The following is an 18,805-nucleotide window of genomic DNA, read 5'->3' as shown; positions in this document are numbered from 1 at the left end:
TGAATCTACTGTGCTGACCAGAGTGGTGATTGAGGCTCAAACCATTAGAAATAACTTTGAGGGACATAGACAATATGATTATTAAATATTAAAAGCAGTTTTAAAATGCATGTTATTTGCGCTTTAACTTCATTATTAACTGTTTGCAGAAAAAAGTACAGCCCAATAGTTACAAGGTCTGCTTCTATAACTTGCCTGTTACGACCAATCTGGTGAATTCCGTTACCTTACCATGACGAATCAAATTGTGGGAAGGATCCATTATTATTATGAAGGAGGTGAGGAGTTTTATAACTCAATATAAACGTATAATATACGCGAACGATGAGATGCGAATGTGTTGACGTAACATCAATTAGTATAATGTGATCACAGATCATTCTAAGTGCAATGAAATGCATTTTAAAGGTTTATTTCTTAGAATAGATGAGATGAGAGAGGAGGGAACCCCCCCCCCTCTCCCTCTCCCTCTGAATGGAAACGGCCATGGTTGTGTGTGTTTATTTATAACGGCTCACATGCAGTGTTGCCATGTCCGTTTGTTTCTTTGTTACAAGCGACTTTGGGCTTGTTTTTTAATTATTTAATGGGGGGGGGGGGGGGGGAGTGTATACAAAGGGAACTCTCAGAGTTACAGATCCATAATGGTCCATTTGGTTCCAAACTATCATTTACCCATGGGGACCCCTGGAACTCCCTCAGGTAGCCTATACCCCTGGGGGTCCCCGTACCCCACTTTGGGGACGACCACTCACCACTGTGGAATGCACTTCCCATTGCAGTCAGAACTGCAGCATCACTCCCGATCTTCCGCCGTAGTCTGAAAACCCACCTTTTCAGACTCCATCATGGCCCATAGCACTTACCCTATACCCCCTTAGATAGCATTTCTGTAGACTTAGATAGCATTTGATACAGACTTATAGCATGTTATGTAGACAGCACTATAGTACTTGCATTGTATGTAGTCATAGCACGTCATAGTACATATGTATAGTTTATATGTATAGCTTCATTATATAGATATTCCACTGTTACTTTCTTAGCTTACGCATGTTTCATGATAAATGTTTTTATGTGATGTATTCCCATGCTTTTTTTTTTTGTTCTTGCTTAATGTAAATCGCTCTGGATTAAGAGCGTCTGCTTAAATGCCTAAATTGTAAATTGTGTTATTTGGTTTTCATGTGTGCTCGTTTCTCTCACAATGCCTGGCAACACTGCTGGCATGTTGAGCAATGAGCATGTTGCTCTTTGAAGTGTACTGTTAGTTAAATAGTTACAGTTTCAGTTCAACCAAAGTCCACTTTGCATCACTGTGGCAGAGTATTCATGGTGACGACGTCACGTGACACACCGTGGGTTTGTGGGTGCTTTGTTTGTGCGCGTTTAGTTGAAATGGGTTCACTATCCTCCTATGGTTCACTGCCGCGGACCTGTTATTGTCGTTTTCCGTCTATGCACGTTTTCGTCTATTTTACCATGTTTGTTTTAATCTGTTCCGTAATCCTCTCATCTACATCCATTCTTTCGTCGGCAAAGACAGAGAGAAATGACTTGCCGATAGTTGGTAAGGATATCAAGGACTGGTAAAGTAATAACTAACTAATATAATAGGCTATAACATTAATTGTTGAGCCGCGGTTGCAAGACTAACTTTTTGTCTCTTTTTTTTTTTAGATTTGAATTCATAATTCATTATTAAGTTAAGAGAGGAAATGTCTCCAGGCAAAAACTAAGAAAGTGACAAGATTTGGCACACCTGATTTCATGGTGATTTTAATTAATTATAGATTCACATAAATTATCATATTATATATTTTTAAGTGTTGCACCACTTAATACACACGTTGCACACACACACCAACAGGAGCATGGAAGAGGGAGAAACATGCTTTCCGATATGATAAAATTGATAACGATATATTGTGCAGCTTTAAACTACCGTAGGGCTATATGAGTTTGAAATTATAATGCATGGTATAGTTAAAGTGATCAAACTGCACGTTCATTTAGAATTAGACATGGCCATGATGATGCTTGTATGATGGTCATGTTTCAGGGCAAATTTCATGTTTATTTAGAAGCAGAATAACTGACCCATAGGCTATAGATGACAAATGAAACTGACAAACTGACTGGCTTTTGAGATTTAATCAAATAAACACTGCCAATAGTTGACAGACAAATCCAAGTTATTATTACATTTGTCACAATTAAGTTTTAGTAATGGAGTAAAATATAAAACAAAAATGGTCACAATCCCTTTCCCTGATGAAGGCTTAAAGGGACACTATAAGAAGCTTTAGAACACTTTCCTGGGGGTCTTTATGTGTGTAATATGTGGTTTTAGATATTTTAGATTGTAGCAGCGAGCACAGTGTCTCTGATGTCATGGACACTGGTCTCACTTCCTTCCTGGACTACAATTCCCAAAATACTTTGGTGCACTGCTCCTCCTTGTGGATAGGGGAGGTCTGTCTTACTGAGTACACATGTAGTCCAGGAAGTAAGTGATCCCAGTGTCCATGCCATCAGAGACACTGGGCTCACTGATACAATCTAAAATATCTAAAACCACATATTACACACATAAAGACCCCCGGGAAAGTGTTCTAAAGCTTCTAAACGTCATTAACATATATCTTTTTGCAAAAAGGGTGAAGTGTCCCTTTAACCGCTGAAACGTTGGATACATTTTTGTCTCACCTGCTGTCCTAATAAAATATTGGCACTCTGGCTATTGGCGTGTGCGGCCCACCTTCTTGTTTTTTCAAGATCTCCTCCACAACCTTACCCTCCCCTACAATCAATCTGCCACCTATATGCATGTTAAACTGAAACACTGCTGTATATCTTGTGTCGTTTCTGTAGGCATACTGGCTCAGGAGCTCCGTAGCCCACCGCCCCACAAGACATCATACATAGCTGCCTCCTATGTCAAGTTCTTGGAATCAGCCGGAGCAAGAGTTGTCCCCATAATGTAAGCGTTTATATCCTCTCTTTGTGTTTCGGTTGGAATTTGGTTCATGTTAGTCCGTCCATCCATCTTCAACCGCTTATCCGTAGTCGGGTCGCGGGGGCAACAGCTCCACCAGAGAGCTCCAGAGTAGACTTCCCTCTCCAGAGCAACATCAGTGACTTCCTCCTGGGGGGATCCCGAGACGTTCCAAGGCCAGTGAGTCGATGTGTTTCCTCCAACTGAGCCTTGGTCTGCCCCCGGGGGTCTCCTCCCAGTGGGACGTGATCCTTGGTCTGCCCCGGGGTCTCCTCCCAGTGGGACGTGATCCTTGGTCTGCCCCGGGGGTCTCCTCCCAGTGGGACGTGATCCTTGGTCTGCCCCGGGGGTCTCCTCCCAGTGGGATGTGGTCCTTGGTCTGCCCCGGGGTCTCCTCCCAGTGGGACGTGATCCTTGGTCTGCCCCCGGGGGTCTCCTCCCAGTGGGACGTGATCCTTGGTCTGCCCCGGGGGTCTCCTCCCAGTGGGACGTGGTCCTTGGTCTGCCCTGGGGTCTCCTCCCAGTGGGACGTGGTCCTTGGTCTGCCCCGGGGGTCTCCTCCCAGTGGGACGTGGTCCTTGGTCTGCCCCGGGGGTCTCCTCCCAGTGGGACGTGCGTCGAGGACCTCCCTAGGGAGAGGAGAGGCATCCTCACCAGATGCCCCGAACCACCTAAGCTGGCTCCTTTCCAGGTGAAGGAGCAGCGGCTCTACTTGTCATGTTAGTCAGACATGGAAAAACAATTGAATGAGTATAGGCCTAAATACCATATATATAACTGTAATGCACTACTGTACCGTATGATTTTGACACACACACACACACACACACACACACACACACACACACACACACACACACACACACACACACACACACACACACACACACACACACACACACACACACACACACGTGTCTAGAGGCAAGATAGGGGCAGGCTGTTCAGTTGTAGATAACGCTCTCCTCCCTCTATTCACTTAACACGTTGTATAACTACTTCCATACTAATGAACGTGAAGAATAGACATGCCACGATTGTGACAGGACTGTCTGTTAAAGGCATTTGACATGAATATCTAACAGGACTGGTTGACTGGACACGACTCACTAATTCTAGTACCAGTTGCCGTGCGCTCCCCCGCGCCCACCTCGCCCCCCCAACGATGTGTTTGTAAAGCGTTACACTATTAGTATTTATTATCGAGTGCTGAAGTCCTGACGCAATCGCTTGTCCCTTGGTTCACAGAGGTTTTCCTCTATGGAGAATAACATGGGGTCATCTTAAATCGTCTCATATTCAGTATTTTAGCTGAGATACTTCCGGGTCCTACTTTTGTGTCGCTTTTGTGTCCCCATGGAGCTATACTGTGACGCTCCGTCGGACTAAATCTGAGACGAAAACAACCACGAAAGTCTCATTTTACAGCTTTCCTCGCAACAACAAAGCTGCGCTGCTCTCCAAAATCTGGCTGTGACAGGCCGTCTGCCCCACATGGGCACTATCGCCATTTTATTTGATTGTGTCAACTAAATCCTCATTAATGCAAACTAGATTCAACATACTCAAGCCTGCACACATTGTAAATTTCCCCCGAAATATTTTACCGATCAAATGGACTGTTGCCACCTTCAATAATAATGATAATAATAGTCTTCATTGTCTCCACATCATATATTTTTGTTGTCATGGACAACTTGTACAAAACATTAATAATTCCACTCGAGTTGGAAGCATTCAGACCCATTTTAACCCTCTATGGCTTCCTTTCTGAAAAATAACATCAATTTAAAAAGATTCACGGGTTTAGATATTCTATTTACAATGGGATGCGGACGGGAGCTGGTGCCACTTGGACCCGGACGTAACGTAGCACTACAAAATGACGTCGGACTTAAATACTGAATAAGAATTGCCCGAACCCGACCAGGCCCGACCCGACGTTTTAGGCCCTAAAAATGTTTGCTAATCAGTAGGGCCTGTCCGGGCCTCGGGCTCCATGAAAAAATAATATATATATTGAATTTGTTTATAATAATAAAAAATAATAGTTATGTTTTGTCCGTTTGTGTATTTATCTATTATGAAGATGGTGCTGACTGGCGTTTCACTTTTACTCTGGGTAGAGTTCTCAAATTCTGTCACAAACCCGAGCAGGCCCGACCCGACGTTTTACTGTCTGTCTGTCCTACTGGACACCTGGACCTGTCCTAACTGGACACCTTCACTGTCCTAACTGTCCTAACTGTCCTAACTGGACACCTGGACCTGTCCTAACTGTCCTAACTGGACACCTGGACCTGTCCTAACTGTCCTAACTGGACACCTGGACCTGTCCTAACTGTCCTAACTGGACACCTGGACCTGTCCTAACTGTCCTAACTGTCTGTCCTAACTGGACACCTGGACCTGTCCTAACTGTCTGTCCTACTGGACACCTGGACCTGTCCTAACTGTCCTAACTGTCCTAACTGGACACCTTCACTGTCCTAACTGTCCTAACTGTCTGTCCTACTGGACACCTGGACCTGTCCTAACTGTCCTAACTGGACACCTAGACCTGTCCTAACTGTCCTAACTGGACACCTGGACCTTTCCTAACTGTCCTAACTGGACACCTGGACCTGTCCTAACTGTCCTAACTGGACACCTGGACCTGTCCTAACTGTCCTAACTGGACACCTGGACCTGTCCTAACTGTCCTAACTGGACACCTGGACCTGTCCTAACTGTCCTAACTGTCTGTCCTAACTGGACACCTTCACTGTCCTAACTGTCTGTCCTAACTGTCTGTCCTAACTGGACACCCTCACTCTCCTACGTATCTATGGCACAATGTTACACAACCCCCATGTTATCGTCCTTAACCTTTGACCTCTTCCATTAACAGGGTGAACCAGACACTGGAGCAGTACACCACTCTCTTCAACTCCCTCAATGGGTAAACACACACACACACACACACACACACACACACACACACACACACACACACACACACACACACACACACACACACACACACACACACACACACACACACACACACACACACACACACACACACACACACACACACACACACACACGTTCTTACTCACTAAACTTGTGAGGAAATTGACATTTCACTGGCTCTTATCATCATACATCATCTCATTCGGGCCAATCACAATTTGCGTCCTCACTTTTGTTTTGCTTTAGCTATTGAAAAATAGCAGATCTACAAGCTCGTAGCGCGCCACCGAGTGGCGCGCTACGAGCTTGTAGGTCTGCTATTTTTTTTAAATCGAAGAACGACTAACACAGAAACGTAGCTTTTTCAGAAAACTGTCAGGATGTAGCAGACATTTTTTTAGAATCTGATCTCAGGTCAAAATGGGTTAAATGTTTGTTTACACAAGCACTCAAAGTTGGGCATGATAGGAGAGGCTATAGCGCCCCTTAAAAAAATAGGTGTCGTGAAAATAAATCCACCCTATGCGCGTGGAGTGGACCCCCCCGTTCCATTTAGACTACTTCTGTCATGTTATCTTGAAAACAAAACATACGTACATCACATTTTGATGCACTTAATTTGTTTGTCTTCCCAGAATCCTGTACCCAGGCGGAGGTGCCAGTCTGACCTCCTCCGGTTATCAGAGGGCTGCAAAAGTCTTTTATGACCTAGCCTTAGAGGTATGAATTATCAGCACTTTCTTTGTTATTTCAAAAAGTCGTGGCTTTAACTGAACGTGGCTTTTTCTGAACGGGAACCCATTTTGGTGTTGGCATCATGTCGTGCTTTACCTATTGAAAAATAGCAGATCTACAAGCTCGTATCGCGCCACCGAGTGGCGCGCTACGAGCTTGTAGGTCTGCTATTTTTTTTAAATCGAAGAACGACTGACATTTTTAGAATCTGATCTCAGGTCAGAATGGGTTAATCAGACCAGTGTGTGTCCAGTGGAAACCTCGTATGAATCTGATCTCAGGTCAGAATGGCTTTAATTCACGTCTCTGTTTGATGTTGATGTGACTTGGTGTTTTCTTTTTTTTTTATAAACTCTCCATTAACCCATTCTGACCTGAGATCAGATTCATACGAGGTTTCCACTGGACACACACTGGTCTGATTAACCCATTCTGAACCTGAGATCAGATTCTAAAAATGTCAGTCGTTCTTCGATTTTTCAAAAAATAGCAGATCTACAAGCTCGTATCGCGCCACTTGGTGGCGCGCTATGAGCTTGTAGATCTGCTATTTTTCAATAGCTAAAGCATAACGTGATGCTGACACCAAAATGGGTGCCCGTTCAGAATGGATTAAGCTGTAGCTCAGTGGTTTTCAAACTTTTTCATGTGATGGACCCCCAAATTGAGATGTATTTGGCCACAGACCCCCATCTGAAAATATTTTGTGCCAGGGACCCCAAGAACAGAATATTTGTATTAAAAGAAAAATCTATGTTTTTTTCCAGATATACAAGCAGTGAGCTATAGCCAACATAGAACATATGGATATAGTGGTTAAAATAATTGTGATGATATAATCTTTTGCTGGGACACGGACCCCTGGTATAGCTCCCCAAGGACCCCCTGGGGGTCCCTGGAGAATCACGGCTGTGGCCATAGCCTCATTCATCATGTGACTATTAATACTAAATACTTTCAGGCCAACTCCAGAGGCGACTACTTCCCTGTGTGGGGCACATGTCTCGGATTCGAAGAGCTGACCTACCTAACCAGTGGGAAACTACTCCTGTCGCGCACCAACACAAGTGGGGTGGCTTTACCACTCAATTTCCGTCCAGGTAAGGCCTAGGAGAGTTTATTTAACTCCAGGTAAGGCCTAGGAGAGTTCATTTAACTCCAGGTAAGGCCTAGGAGAGTTTATTTGACTCCAGGTAAGGCCTAGGAGAGTTCATTTGACTCCAGGTAAGGCCTAGGAGAGTTTATTTGACTCCAGGTAAGGCCTAGGAGAGTTTATTTAACTCCAGGTAAGGCCTAGGAGAGTTTATTTAACTCCAGGTAAGGCCTAGGAGAGTTTATTTGACTCCAGGTAAGGCCTAGGAGAGTTCATTTGACTCCAGGTAAGGCCTAGGAGAGTTCATTTAACTCCAGGTAAGGCCTAGGAGAGTTTATTTAACTCCAGGTAAGGCCTAGGAGAGTTTATTTAACTCCAGGTAAGGCCTAGGAGAGTTTATTTAACTCCAGGTAAGGCCTAGGAGAGTTCATTTAACTCCAGCTAAGGCCTAGGAGAGTTTATTTAACTCCAGGTAAGGCCTAGGAGAGTTTATTTGACTGCAGGTAAGGCCTAGGAGAGTTCATTTGACTCCAGGTAAGGCCTAGGAGAGTTTATTTGACTCCAGGTAAGGCCTAGGAGAGTTCATTTGACTCCAGGTAAGGCCTAGGAGAGTTTATTTAACTCCAGGTAAGGCCTAGGAGAGTTTATTTAACTCCAGGTAAGGCCTAGGAGAGTTTATTTAACTCCAGGTAAGGCCTAGGAGAGTTTATTTAACTCCAGGTAAGGCCTAGGAGAGTTCATTTAACTGACCTACATATAGTAAAGGGGTGGGAAACTTTAACGATGGAGAGGGCCATTATATTTCCATACTCACTCCAGAGTCCAGAGGGGCCACATTGTCGTAGCAAAAATAGCCGCTTTGAACTTGTAGATCAGCTATCTTTGCTATATTTGAATTGAAATCCGGATTACTTTTTTTGCTATTTTTAATTGGGATCCTGAAAAGTAATTTTTAACTAAATACAAATATATTGGTCATAAAAAAAGACAATAACATTATTTCTAATACTACTCAGAAAGCTACTAATTTAGACTGTATAGGCTAAGTAACTAGGCTAAGTAATTTTGGTGTCAGCATCATGTTATGCTTTAGCTATTTAAAAATAGCAGATCTACAAGCTCATATCACGCCACCGAGTGGCGCGATACGAGCTTGTAGGTCTGCTATTTTTGAAAAATCGAAGAACGACTGTAACATTTTTAGAATCTGATCTCAGGTCAGAATGGGTTCATCAGACCAGTGTGTGTCCGGCGGAAACCTCGTATGAATCTGATCTCAGGTCAGAATGGGTTAAAGCGGGTCATGTGTGCATGTTTGGAACATGTATAACAGCTGAAATCAACATTAATCTAAATTAATCTGAGGGCCACGTTAGGTGAAGGAGGGGGCCGCATGTGGCCCCCCGGGCCTAACCAATGAGGTTATATCTTCCCTTCTTCTCTGGAGTCCTGCCTCAGAGCAGACCAGAGGTAGAAAGATGTCGTTCCCTGCATGTCATCACATGATTCAGTATAGGCAGGAACTGGGCGTGGCGATGAAGGACCGGGAAGTCTGGCGCAGCATTGTGGAATACATGATTCTCGACCGCGGTCGAAAAATTATGATGATGATGAAGGCCTGGCTATAGGAGAGGCTTTATTTAGATGCTTTAGATTACATTATATATGATCCTCCATTTACTACAAAATGTATGCATTGTGAAATGGTCAACTTGTTCATTAAGCCAATCTGAACGGGAACCCATTTTGGTGTTGGCATAATGTTATGCTTTAGCTATTGAAAAATAGCAGATCTACAAGCTCGTAGCGCGCCACCGAGTGGCGCGCTTACGAGCTTGTAGGGTCTGCTATTTTTGAAAAATCGAAGAACGACTGACATTTTTCAGAATCTGATCTCAGGTCAGAATCATAGACTGTAAAAAATATGGACAAAGCGTTCCCCGGGTCTAACATGAACGTAAAATGAAGCCTGTAATAATATGCTAATTCCTGATGTAAGTCGCCATCTTTCTAGATCCGTTTGGTACCAGCTGGCCATTGGCTGGCTCCGTTTTGTACCAGCTGGTCATTGGCTGCCCAGACAACGAGGCGGGACTTCCCCCCTTCTTCTCCGTTGGTTTTTATTTTGACTCGAGTGGGAGGAGAAGACTCTTGAGTGGGAGGGGAATCCCGATCATAGACTGTAACGGTAGCCACGCCCCTCAGAACATATTATACTTTATGGTCATTTTTTTAATTAATGGGACCATAATTTTCCAAAAATAATATTATGACATTAGAAATGAGACTTTAAACTAGTGACTGGAAGAAGAAAGTATTCATGACCATGTTTATTAAGGTAATACAGTCTAGGTGAAGTTGGGCCAAAATACATGGGCCTCTATGGAGCTATGGGGCTTTTTGGGTCCAGTCCAGCGCCACAACAGGCCATTATATGAACTACCAATTTCAAATGAGGCTTCACGAAATATCTGGCTGACTGCCCCCCTGGTCAGAATGGGTTAATCAGACCAGTAGTGTCCAGTGACCACTAGTATCTTATTGTGAACCAGTGAGCACTAACTATGAGACCCTGCAGATCATGTCTGTCTGTGTGTGTGTGTGTGTGTGTGTGTGTGTGTGTGTGTGTGTGTGTCTGTCTGTGTGTGTGTGTCTGTCCCGCTGTTACACCACCCGCCCGCCACCAGAGGGCGCAGCTGTATCACACAAAACAAAACAAAACAAAACACACAAAAACTTAAAATGAAAAAACTTAACTTAAAAAAAACTTAACTTAAAATGAAAAAGAAAAAACTTAACTTAAAATAAAAACTTTAAAAACACTTAACTTCAAAAAACTTAACTTAAAAATAAAATCTTAAAAAAACACAAAACAACTTAACTTAAAAAAAAACTTTACAAAAACTTAACTTCAAAAAAAAAACTTTAAAAACACTTAACTTAAAAAACTTAACTTAAAAATAAAATCTTAAAAAAACACAAGAAAGAGAACTTTAAAAATAAAACCTTAAAAAAGTATGTAATTCATTCTAATTGTTGTTATTGCCATTTACGAGCTGCGTTCGCTTCCCGCGTTTTGCGCGTCTTATACTTGTTGTAATGATCTTATATTGCGTGTCTGTCTATTATCTTATATTTCCCAGATTCCACGCAAGGCAAGATGTTTCAGGCCTTCCCCGCAGACCTTTTGGAAGCTTTAGCTGCCGAGCCGTTGACAGAGAACTCACACAAGTGGAGCATTTCAGTGGAGGTATACAACGATCACTAGTTACACTAGTAGTAACTAATGTAGTTTGTCTCATAAAAAACATTTAACATATTTTGGGCTTGGTTTGATGTTAGCATTATGTTGTACTTTAGCTATTGAAAAATAGCAGATCTACAAGCTCATAGCGCGGCACCGAGTGCCGCGCTACGAGCTTGTAGGTCTGCTATTTTTGAAAAATCGTGAAAATGTGGTCCAAATGTTTGAATATATATTCTTTCTTTGCTTCTGGGAGGGGGGGGGGGGGGGGGGGGGGTCTGGACTCTGTGCGATTTTGATTTTTTTTTAACCTAAGACTTTTGACCTTTACCCTAATAAAAGTAGGTAAAATAATTGTAATATATGTTTTTTTGTGATCATTAGAATGTCTAGAACATGTTTTATTCATTATTGTGAAAGATATCCCCCAAATGTAAATTATTAAATTATTATATTATTATATAATTATTATATAATTATTATACATTTTTCATCAAACTTTATTTTTTATTTTTTTTAACATATTTTTTAGTCTCAGTCCTAGTATTACAAAGTAGTAGTAAGGTTGAAATCTATTTTTTGCAAGTAGAAATTAATGCGGGTCTTAGAGGGTAGGTAAACCAAACCAATGCAACTCATTGAGTTGCATTGGTTTTGCCCCAACCTTTGGTGTGGTTTGGGCTTTAAGTGGCTGTGATACTTACGTTGTGTTAGATGCTGCATTTATCAGATTGGTTTATCTGGGTAAAATGAGGCCAACGGGAGAAGTGTCTGTCTAGGCGAAGAAGTTAGTATAAGACAAATCTTTTACACAACAGTTGCATCTAAATGATTCCGTTCCAGACAATGAACAGCAACGAAGAACTGAAGAAGTTTTACAGAATTCTGACCACGAATATGGACGGGGAGCTGGAGTTTGTGTCAACAATGGAAGGTAAAAAATATACAATATACAATACACTATTATATTATTATTATTATTATTATTATACAGCATACAGAGAGAGATACACTCACCTGGATGCATGATAGGGCTGTGAATCTTTAGGTGTCCCACGATTCGATTCGATTCCGATTCTTGGGGTGACGATTCGATTCAAAAACGATCTTTTTGATTTTTCCGATTCTCGATTTTTCCGATTCTAAAGCAGTTTTTATTTTTATTAAAAACAATTAAATAGAATTTTAGCATGATCTACTCCAGTCTTCTGGCATGAAAGCAGAGTACATTTAGTAAAAAGCTTGTATAATTGTAAAGGTTTTATCAACTGAATGATTTAAACACACAAAGGTAAATCCAAGAGTAAGAACATGTCTCATTTATTTAGCTTGCACAAATTTGAACCAGTACAAAAGTTACAAAATCTCTTCTCACTCAATACCAGAACAATACATTAGTATTAAAACAGGTGTAAAATAAATACAATTGGCAGGCTTAGCTTAGCTGCTAGTAAATGCACTATGCAGAAACCCAGGCCATAATGCATATGCTTGCACAAATTTTGTGCAAAAAAAAAAAAGAAAAAAAAGATTTTTGGAAAATGAGAATTGATTCTGAATCGGACGGCATTAGAATCGCGATTCTAACTCGAATCGATTTTTTTGACAGGCCTAATGCATGATGTCATTCGCTTGGCTCTGTCTTGGCCTGTCATTCACCACCTAAATGGTAAATGGTGCATTTATATAGTGCCTTTATCCAAGGCGCTTTACATATAGATTGTGCATTACATTCACCCATTCACACACACACATTCATACACCGATTGCGGCGGAAGCCATGCAAGGCACCGACCGGCACATCGGGAGCAATTTGGGGTTCAGTGTCTTCTTGCCCAAGGACACTTCGACATGTAGACATGGAGGAGGAGGAGCCGGGATTCGAACCGCCGACCCATGGATCATTGGACTACCTCCTGAGCAACAGTCGCCACCTAGATACAGTGGTTTCCAAAATGAAGGTCCCCAAATGATTAGCTTACTGATGTTGTACTCTCTCTCCTCTCGGCAGCATACAACTACCCAATATACGCCACCCAGTGGCACCCAGAAAAGAACGCGTTTGAATGGACACGCCCCTTCATCCCACACTCTCCGTTCGCCATCAAGACCACCTTCTACATGGCCGACTTCTTCGTCAACGAAGGTTTGAACATACTGTACATACGTCTTGTCATTAGGGATGTCCCGATAACAGTGTCGTGATCTCATGTTGTGTTTATAGCTATCTAGCTATATATATCTCATGTTGTGTTTATAGCTATCTAGCTATATATATCTCATGTTGTGTTTATAGCTATCTAGCTATATATCTCATGTAGTGTTTATAGCTATCTAGTTATATATCTCATGTTGTGTTCATAGCTATCTAGCTATATATCTCATGTTGTGTTTATAGCTATCTAGCAATATATCTCGTGTTGTGTTTATAGCTATCTAGCTATATATCTCATGTTGTGTTTATAGCTATCTAGCTATATATCTCATGTTGTGTTTATAGCTATCTAGCTATATATCTCGTGTTGTGTTCATAGCTATCTAGCATAGAGTTATAACGGATAGTGTGAGGACTGGCTCAGTGGCGTTTTGAAGCACCCAGAAGACTGCCGGAAGTACCATTATAACTCAATGGCTCGGGCGAACGGAAGTTGAGAGTGGAGAGGATCTCAAATTTGAGGTCCACGTTGATGCACGTTATACGCACATGGCGCCACTGAACGTCCATCCGTCCACCAAGCATGCGGTAATCTTGGTCTCTAACCCATTCTGAACGGGAACCCATTTTGGTGTTAGTATCATGTTATGCTTTAGCTATTGAAAAATAGCAGATCTACAAGCTCATAGCACGCCACCGAGTGGCGCGCTATGAGCTTGTAGATCTGCTATTTTTGGAAAAATCGAAGAACGACTGACATTTTTAGAATCTGATCTCAGGTCAGAATGGGTTAATCAGACCCAGTGTGTGTCCAGTGGAAACCTCGTATGAATCTGATCTCAGGTCAGAATGGGTTAATGTATAAATAAGTCGCTGAGAGGCGATGGGATATGGGCCAGGTTGTCAGACGCGCTCCGCAAACAAAAGGATCTCGCTGGGTCCAAAGCAATGCGTTTAAGTTGTTTCATTAAAGCAAGGTGCATAACTCAAAAAGGTGCTCAAGCAAAGTAGCCACAGCGATCAAACGTAAAGTAAATATAAGCAAGCAAAATAAGCGGTATAAAGCGGTCAACAAAAGTGCGGCTTCCCACACACCCCCCCTCTCTCTCACACTGTGTGTCCAGGTCGGCCCCTATTATGCCCGTCACTCAATCATCCACTCAGACGCCAGTGACAGCCCATTCATTTCATTGACCATGACCAACATATCAATAACCATTTCATGGCTCCTATACAGATCTGGTTTGACTATAAGCCAAGTTGACAAACAAAAAAAACTATTTTAGCTCGTAGTCTAGAACTTCCTGTCTCCTCCTGTCCTCAAATAACTCCTGCCCTCAAATAACCTAATGTGTAACACACTGTCCTCTGAGAAGCCATCTATCTATATAGGCCTAGTGCCAAGTTAAATAATAATAACCTAATGTGTATAGCTCTCAAGTATGCTACACACCCATAACCCATTCGCCCTTTTTCTCCTGCAACTGTACTGATAAGACCCAATTATTGAAATCCCAAACATGGAATATATGTGGCATATGGATGGCCCGCAGAATCTGATCTCAGGTCAGAATGGGTTAATCAGACCCAGTGTGTGTCCAGTGGAAACCTCGTATGAATCTGATCTCGGGTCAGAATGGGTTAAAAACAAGTAGTGGAATAGAATAGACATCCATTAGTACGGCGCAGGCTGTACATTTGTGTTTCACTTGCTTTGCATAATATTGGGCAGAAATAAAATATGAATGGAAACACACAATCACAAGCTGGCATGGTGATGGCCCATATAGTGCAGACAGCTGCTGTACTATCATGATTATTGGTGGTGGTGGCGGCAATACTAATAATTTGAGTCTGGATTAATCAAATCCTGTGTTGAGGATCACACAAGTATAGCATGCACAAAGTAAGACCAATTAAGCCAGACAATGAATTAAAAGGTTGATTATTACAGTCTGCTTATTAATCCGGTACGGTTTTCCCTTGAGATTCTAACTCACTGTTCTGTGGAAGTTCTTGACATCAGACTTCCCAGTAACGGAACGACATCGACATCATTTGTCACCAGATCATTTAATGCATTGTTTCTCAACTTGTGGTCAATACAATTAATTCAAATACGAATCTTCACTTTCCTACATTACTATAAATGCATGGTCAGGGACCACATGCAACACCTTCACGGACCACCAGTGGTCCACGGACCACCTGTTGAAAACCCACGATCTAGCTACAGTATATATCTTGTGTTGTGTTTATTTAGCAGACTCCTCACTCAAAATGTGCACTTGCAGTTTGGGGCAACTCCAAAGCAAATTGTATTTACCTGCCCTATAGTGTCAGCCCCTTACCCCTCTGTGTCGGATTCACAGACACCGATAATATGACAAAAAAGTGCCCTTCCGGGCACAGGTCTCCACCAGGTTATCCACAGATCCGTGCAGTTAGAGGTAAAAACACTTTTCGGCCAGTTATAGCGCCACCTTGAGGCTGAGTTGAAATTGTTCATGTGGCATTTCGTCCTCGGCCTAGTGGGAATGTGGGTGCACAATTTCACGGAAATCACGCGATGTGTTCATGATTTGCAGCATTTTGTTTGAAACTGAGCACTCCTGTGAACTTTGGAAGCCAATCTTAACCAATCAGGATGGAGTCTGATAAATCTGAAAGACCCGTTTCGTTGAATGGCTCTAGAGAGACTGTGTACCAATTTGCGTGATGTTTGGACAAAATCTGTAGGTGTACTGTGCAAAAACTTGTTTTGCACAAAGCGGCCTCCTGGTGGCGCTATAACAGGCCGTTCTGGAAAGTTTGGGGCAGAGGTTCATGGTTGGCATCCAGGGAGTGTGTGTGCAAAATATGGCATCGACCGGGTTAACGGTGGCCGAGATTAGCTGTTCACGGACACACGGACACACGGACGGACGGACGGACGGACGGACGGACGGAGTGCAAAACATACTCTCCCCACATGCCTTCGGCCTGGTGGAGACAATAAGGGCCGATCAGTATCGGGACATCTCTACTTGCCATACATACTCATGAATCAGTGAATATGTAATCGTAGCCCTGGAACATGACTGCCATGATGATTATCATGACAGTCATGCAGAAACTTTGCCTGTTTTTTGCGCTCGCTGCATTTACAAGATTTCCGTATATATAAACATTCAGATTTCAAATATAAAGTACTCACAAAGTGTCCCACGGGTGTTAGTTAGTAGCAGCGCCAGCGATTATAATTGCTGCATCCCGCGTTCTTTAATAAAAAGCATTTTTGTCCGAGCTCCCCGGCTACTTTTTTCAAACGGGGTTCGTTTGGGAAATCCACAGTTGCACACCGGGAGCGCACTCGCCTATTAGTCTGTATTGGCAGGGCGGTCAGCGTACCTATATCGAACACACCGAGTGCCACCCTCCTCCCGACCGATAGGGGCGCGTAGTTGAAAGCCAATGGCAAAATAACACCTCGGATAAAAATGCTTTTTATTAAACAACGCGGGATGCAGAAATTCTAATCGCTGGAGCTGCAACTAACTAACACCCGTGGGGCAAATTGTGAGTACTTTATATTTGAAATCTGAATGTTTATATATACGGAAATCTTGTAAATGCAGCGAGCGCAAAAAACAGGGTGAAGTTTCTTCACGACTCTCGTATGAATACGAGAGTCATGAACCATGGCTAATGTAATCGTTACGTTCTCTAAAACCTGGCGTCGTTTTCCTCGCCCTCCACAGCCCGGAAAAGTCTTCACCGGTTTGCCAGTCAGGAGGAGGAGAGGAGAGCGCTGATCTACAACTTCAACCCTGACTACACTGGGATCGATAATTCTGACTTTGAGCAAAAATATTACTTCTGATGAGATTTCTCTCTGATCTTCACTTCATTATGACTCTTTCTGACGAGACTATTTTTTTAATATGCTGCCTTATTTTATAGCAAATGATTGCACAACGTTTTTGAAAAAATCACACCAGTGTGAACCAAGTGGTGCAACTCCCGTCTATTGGTTCTCTGTATCGTTCCAATTTGTATCGTTCCAATTTCTTCTCTGTATCGTTCCAATTTCTTCTCTGTATCGTTTGCGTCCAGCAGGTGGCAGCCATGTCACATACTTCTCTCGTTCCAATTTCCAATTTCCAATTTTGGTGCTACCTTGGTGCAATTTTGGTGCTACAAGCTCATAGCGCGCCACCGAGTGGCGCGCTACGAGCTTGTAGGTCTGCTATTTTTTTTTTATCGAAGAACCACTGACATAGAAACATAGCTTAGATTGTGGGGGCCTAAATAATATAGTAGAAGCGTTTTTTATCAAGAATTGATTTTTAAGAGCACATTGCCAAAAGGGCAGGGGGTGCTATAGCACCCCCTAATGTCTATCTGTGCACGCCACTGAGCACAACCAGAAAATATAGAAGCCTCAGGTCCCTACATACATACTATACACCCTTAAATTCAGTGCAGTAAATTAACGTTGTGCTGCCCTCTACAGGTTGAAACTTGAAAGCTTCAACTGAGTTGCATTGCTGGATCACCAAAGCTCACCTGATTCATTGTACTTCCTCTTGCCGTCAGTGCTGCTCTGAATGTTAAAGGGATTGTGACATTTAAAAAAAAAAGGTTTTGGAATTGTTCTTGTTTTTTTTTTAGTTTTCTAATCTCAATTGCAACCCAAAAAACATGAACTTTTAACATTCAGTAGAGTTTCTGTGATCTGGGGTTTTCTGGCTCAAACAGGTGCTCTGATTTGCCGGCAGGTAAGTGACATCACTTACTGCAAATCCCATATATGTCAATGGATTTGCCAGCAGATGTCACTGTTTTCACTGTGTTGCCTGTTTTCATTGTAGCAGAAAAGGCCCCAAAAAACCCCAAAGAAAACTTCAGACTACAGAAAATCCACTGCATGTTCAAAGTTCAGGTTTTTTGGGTGTAATTGAGGTCATAAAACCTAAAAGAAAAAATAAAAATAAATGAAACTGAATGTCATAAAACCTTTAAATGCACTTTGTTTTCTCCCAGCACCACAACCAGGCTTTGCTTCCCCCTGCTGGGAAGGGGTCGTTATACAGTAGAATAGATGTATAAATACCTGCTTTTGAATGGTCCATTCCAACGATTATTGTAACCCATTTTTTTTTCATCCAGTGTCAATTGTCTAATCTAATGTAATCCGGGGCGATCTGTAAATATATTCACCCTTGTATCTACATTTTTATAAATAAAGTGGTCTCAAATCTTGAAAATGTGGTCCAAATGTTTGATTATATATCCTTTCTTTGCTTCTGGGGGGGGGGGGGGGGTCCCTCCTAGAACTACATATTTTGAGATTGGTGTCCGGGGGCCAATTACATATAATTCTGGGGTCCTTTTGTTGAGAACCACAGACAACAGTTTTTTTTTTCTGAAAACTGTCACGATTTAGAAGACATTTTGTAGAATCGAACTTAGGCCAAAAGAAAAAACATCCAGAAAAAAAGGATGATCTTGTTTTTAACCCATTCTGACCTGAGATCAGATTCATACGAGTTTTCCACCAGACACATACTGGTCTGATTAACCCAATCTGACCTGAGATCAGATTCTAAAAATGTCAGTCGTTCTTCGATTTTTCAAAAATAG

The 18,805-nt window shown here is 42.3% G+C and overlaps 1 protein-coding gene across 1 annotated transcript; it reads left to right on the top strand.

Annotated features, from left to right (window-relative positions):
* The first annotated feature begins 1,448 nt into the window (after positions 1–1,448).
* Positions 1,449–17,145, top strand: ggh (gamma-glutamyl hydrolase (conjugase, folylpolygammaglutamyl hydrolase)). Its single transcript, XM_083778068.1, has 9 exons — positions 1,449–1,570; positions 2,875–2,983; positions 5,889–5,939; positions 6,589–6,673; positions 7,650–7,788; positions 10,925–11,031; positions 11,869–11,959; positions 13,037–13,171; positions 16,921–17,145. Exons 1-9 carry the CDS (start codon positions 1,459–1,461, stop codon positions 17,040–17,042), a joined length of 951 nt encoding a protein of 316 aa, XP_083634194.1. The 5' UTR covers positions 1,449–1,458; the 3' UTR covers positions 17,043–17,145.
* The last annotated feature ends 1,660 nt before the right edge of the window (positions 17,146–18,805 follow it).

The sequence above is a fragment of the Protomyctophum parallelum genome (genome assembly GCF_964188405.1).
Source record: "Protomyctophum parallelum genome assembly, chromosome: 12".
NCBI lineage: Eukaryota > Metazoa > Chordata > Actinopteri > Myctophiformes > Myctophidae > Protomyctophum > Protomyctophum parallelum.
Note: the sequence above shows the minus strand (reverse complement) of the source record. Positions and strands in the feature narration are given on the sequence as shown.

What these genes read in the sequence shown, in the direction of transcription:
- ggh (XM_083778068.1), top strand. Translation starts at nt 1,459, where the DNA reads ATGCACGTTTTCGTCTATTTTACCATGTTTGTTTTAATCTGTTCCGTA. An exon ending in AAATGACTTGCCGATAGTTG is followed by an intron (nt 1,571 to 2,874) that starts GTAAGGATATCA and finishes TCGTTTCTGTAG; the next exon opens with GCATACTGGCTCAGGAGCTC. An exon ending in CGACTTCTTCGTCAACGAAG is followed by an intron (nt 13,172 to 16,920) that starts GTTTGAACATAC and finishes CGCCCTCCACAG; the next exon opens with CCCGGAAAAGTCTTCACCGG.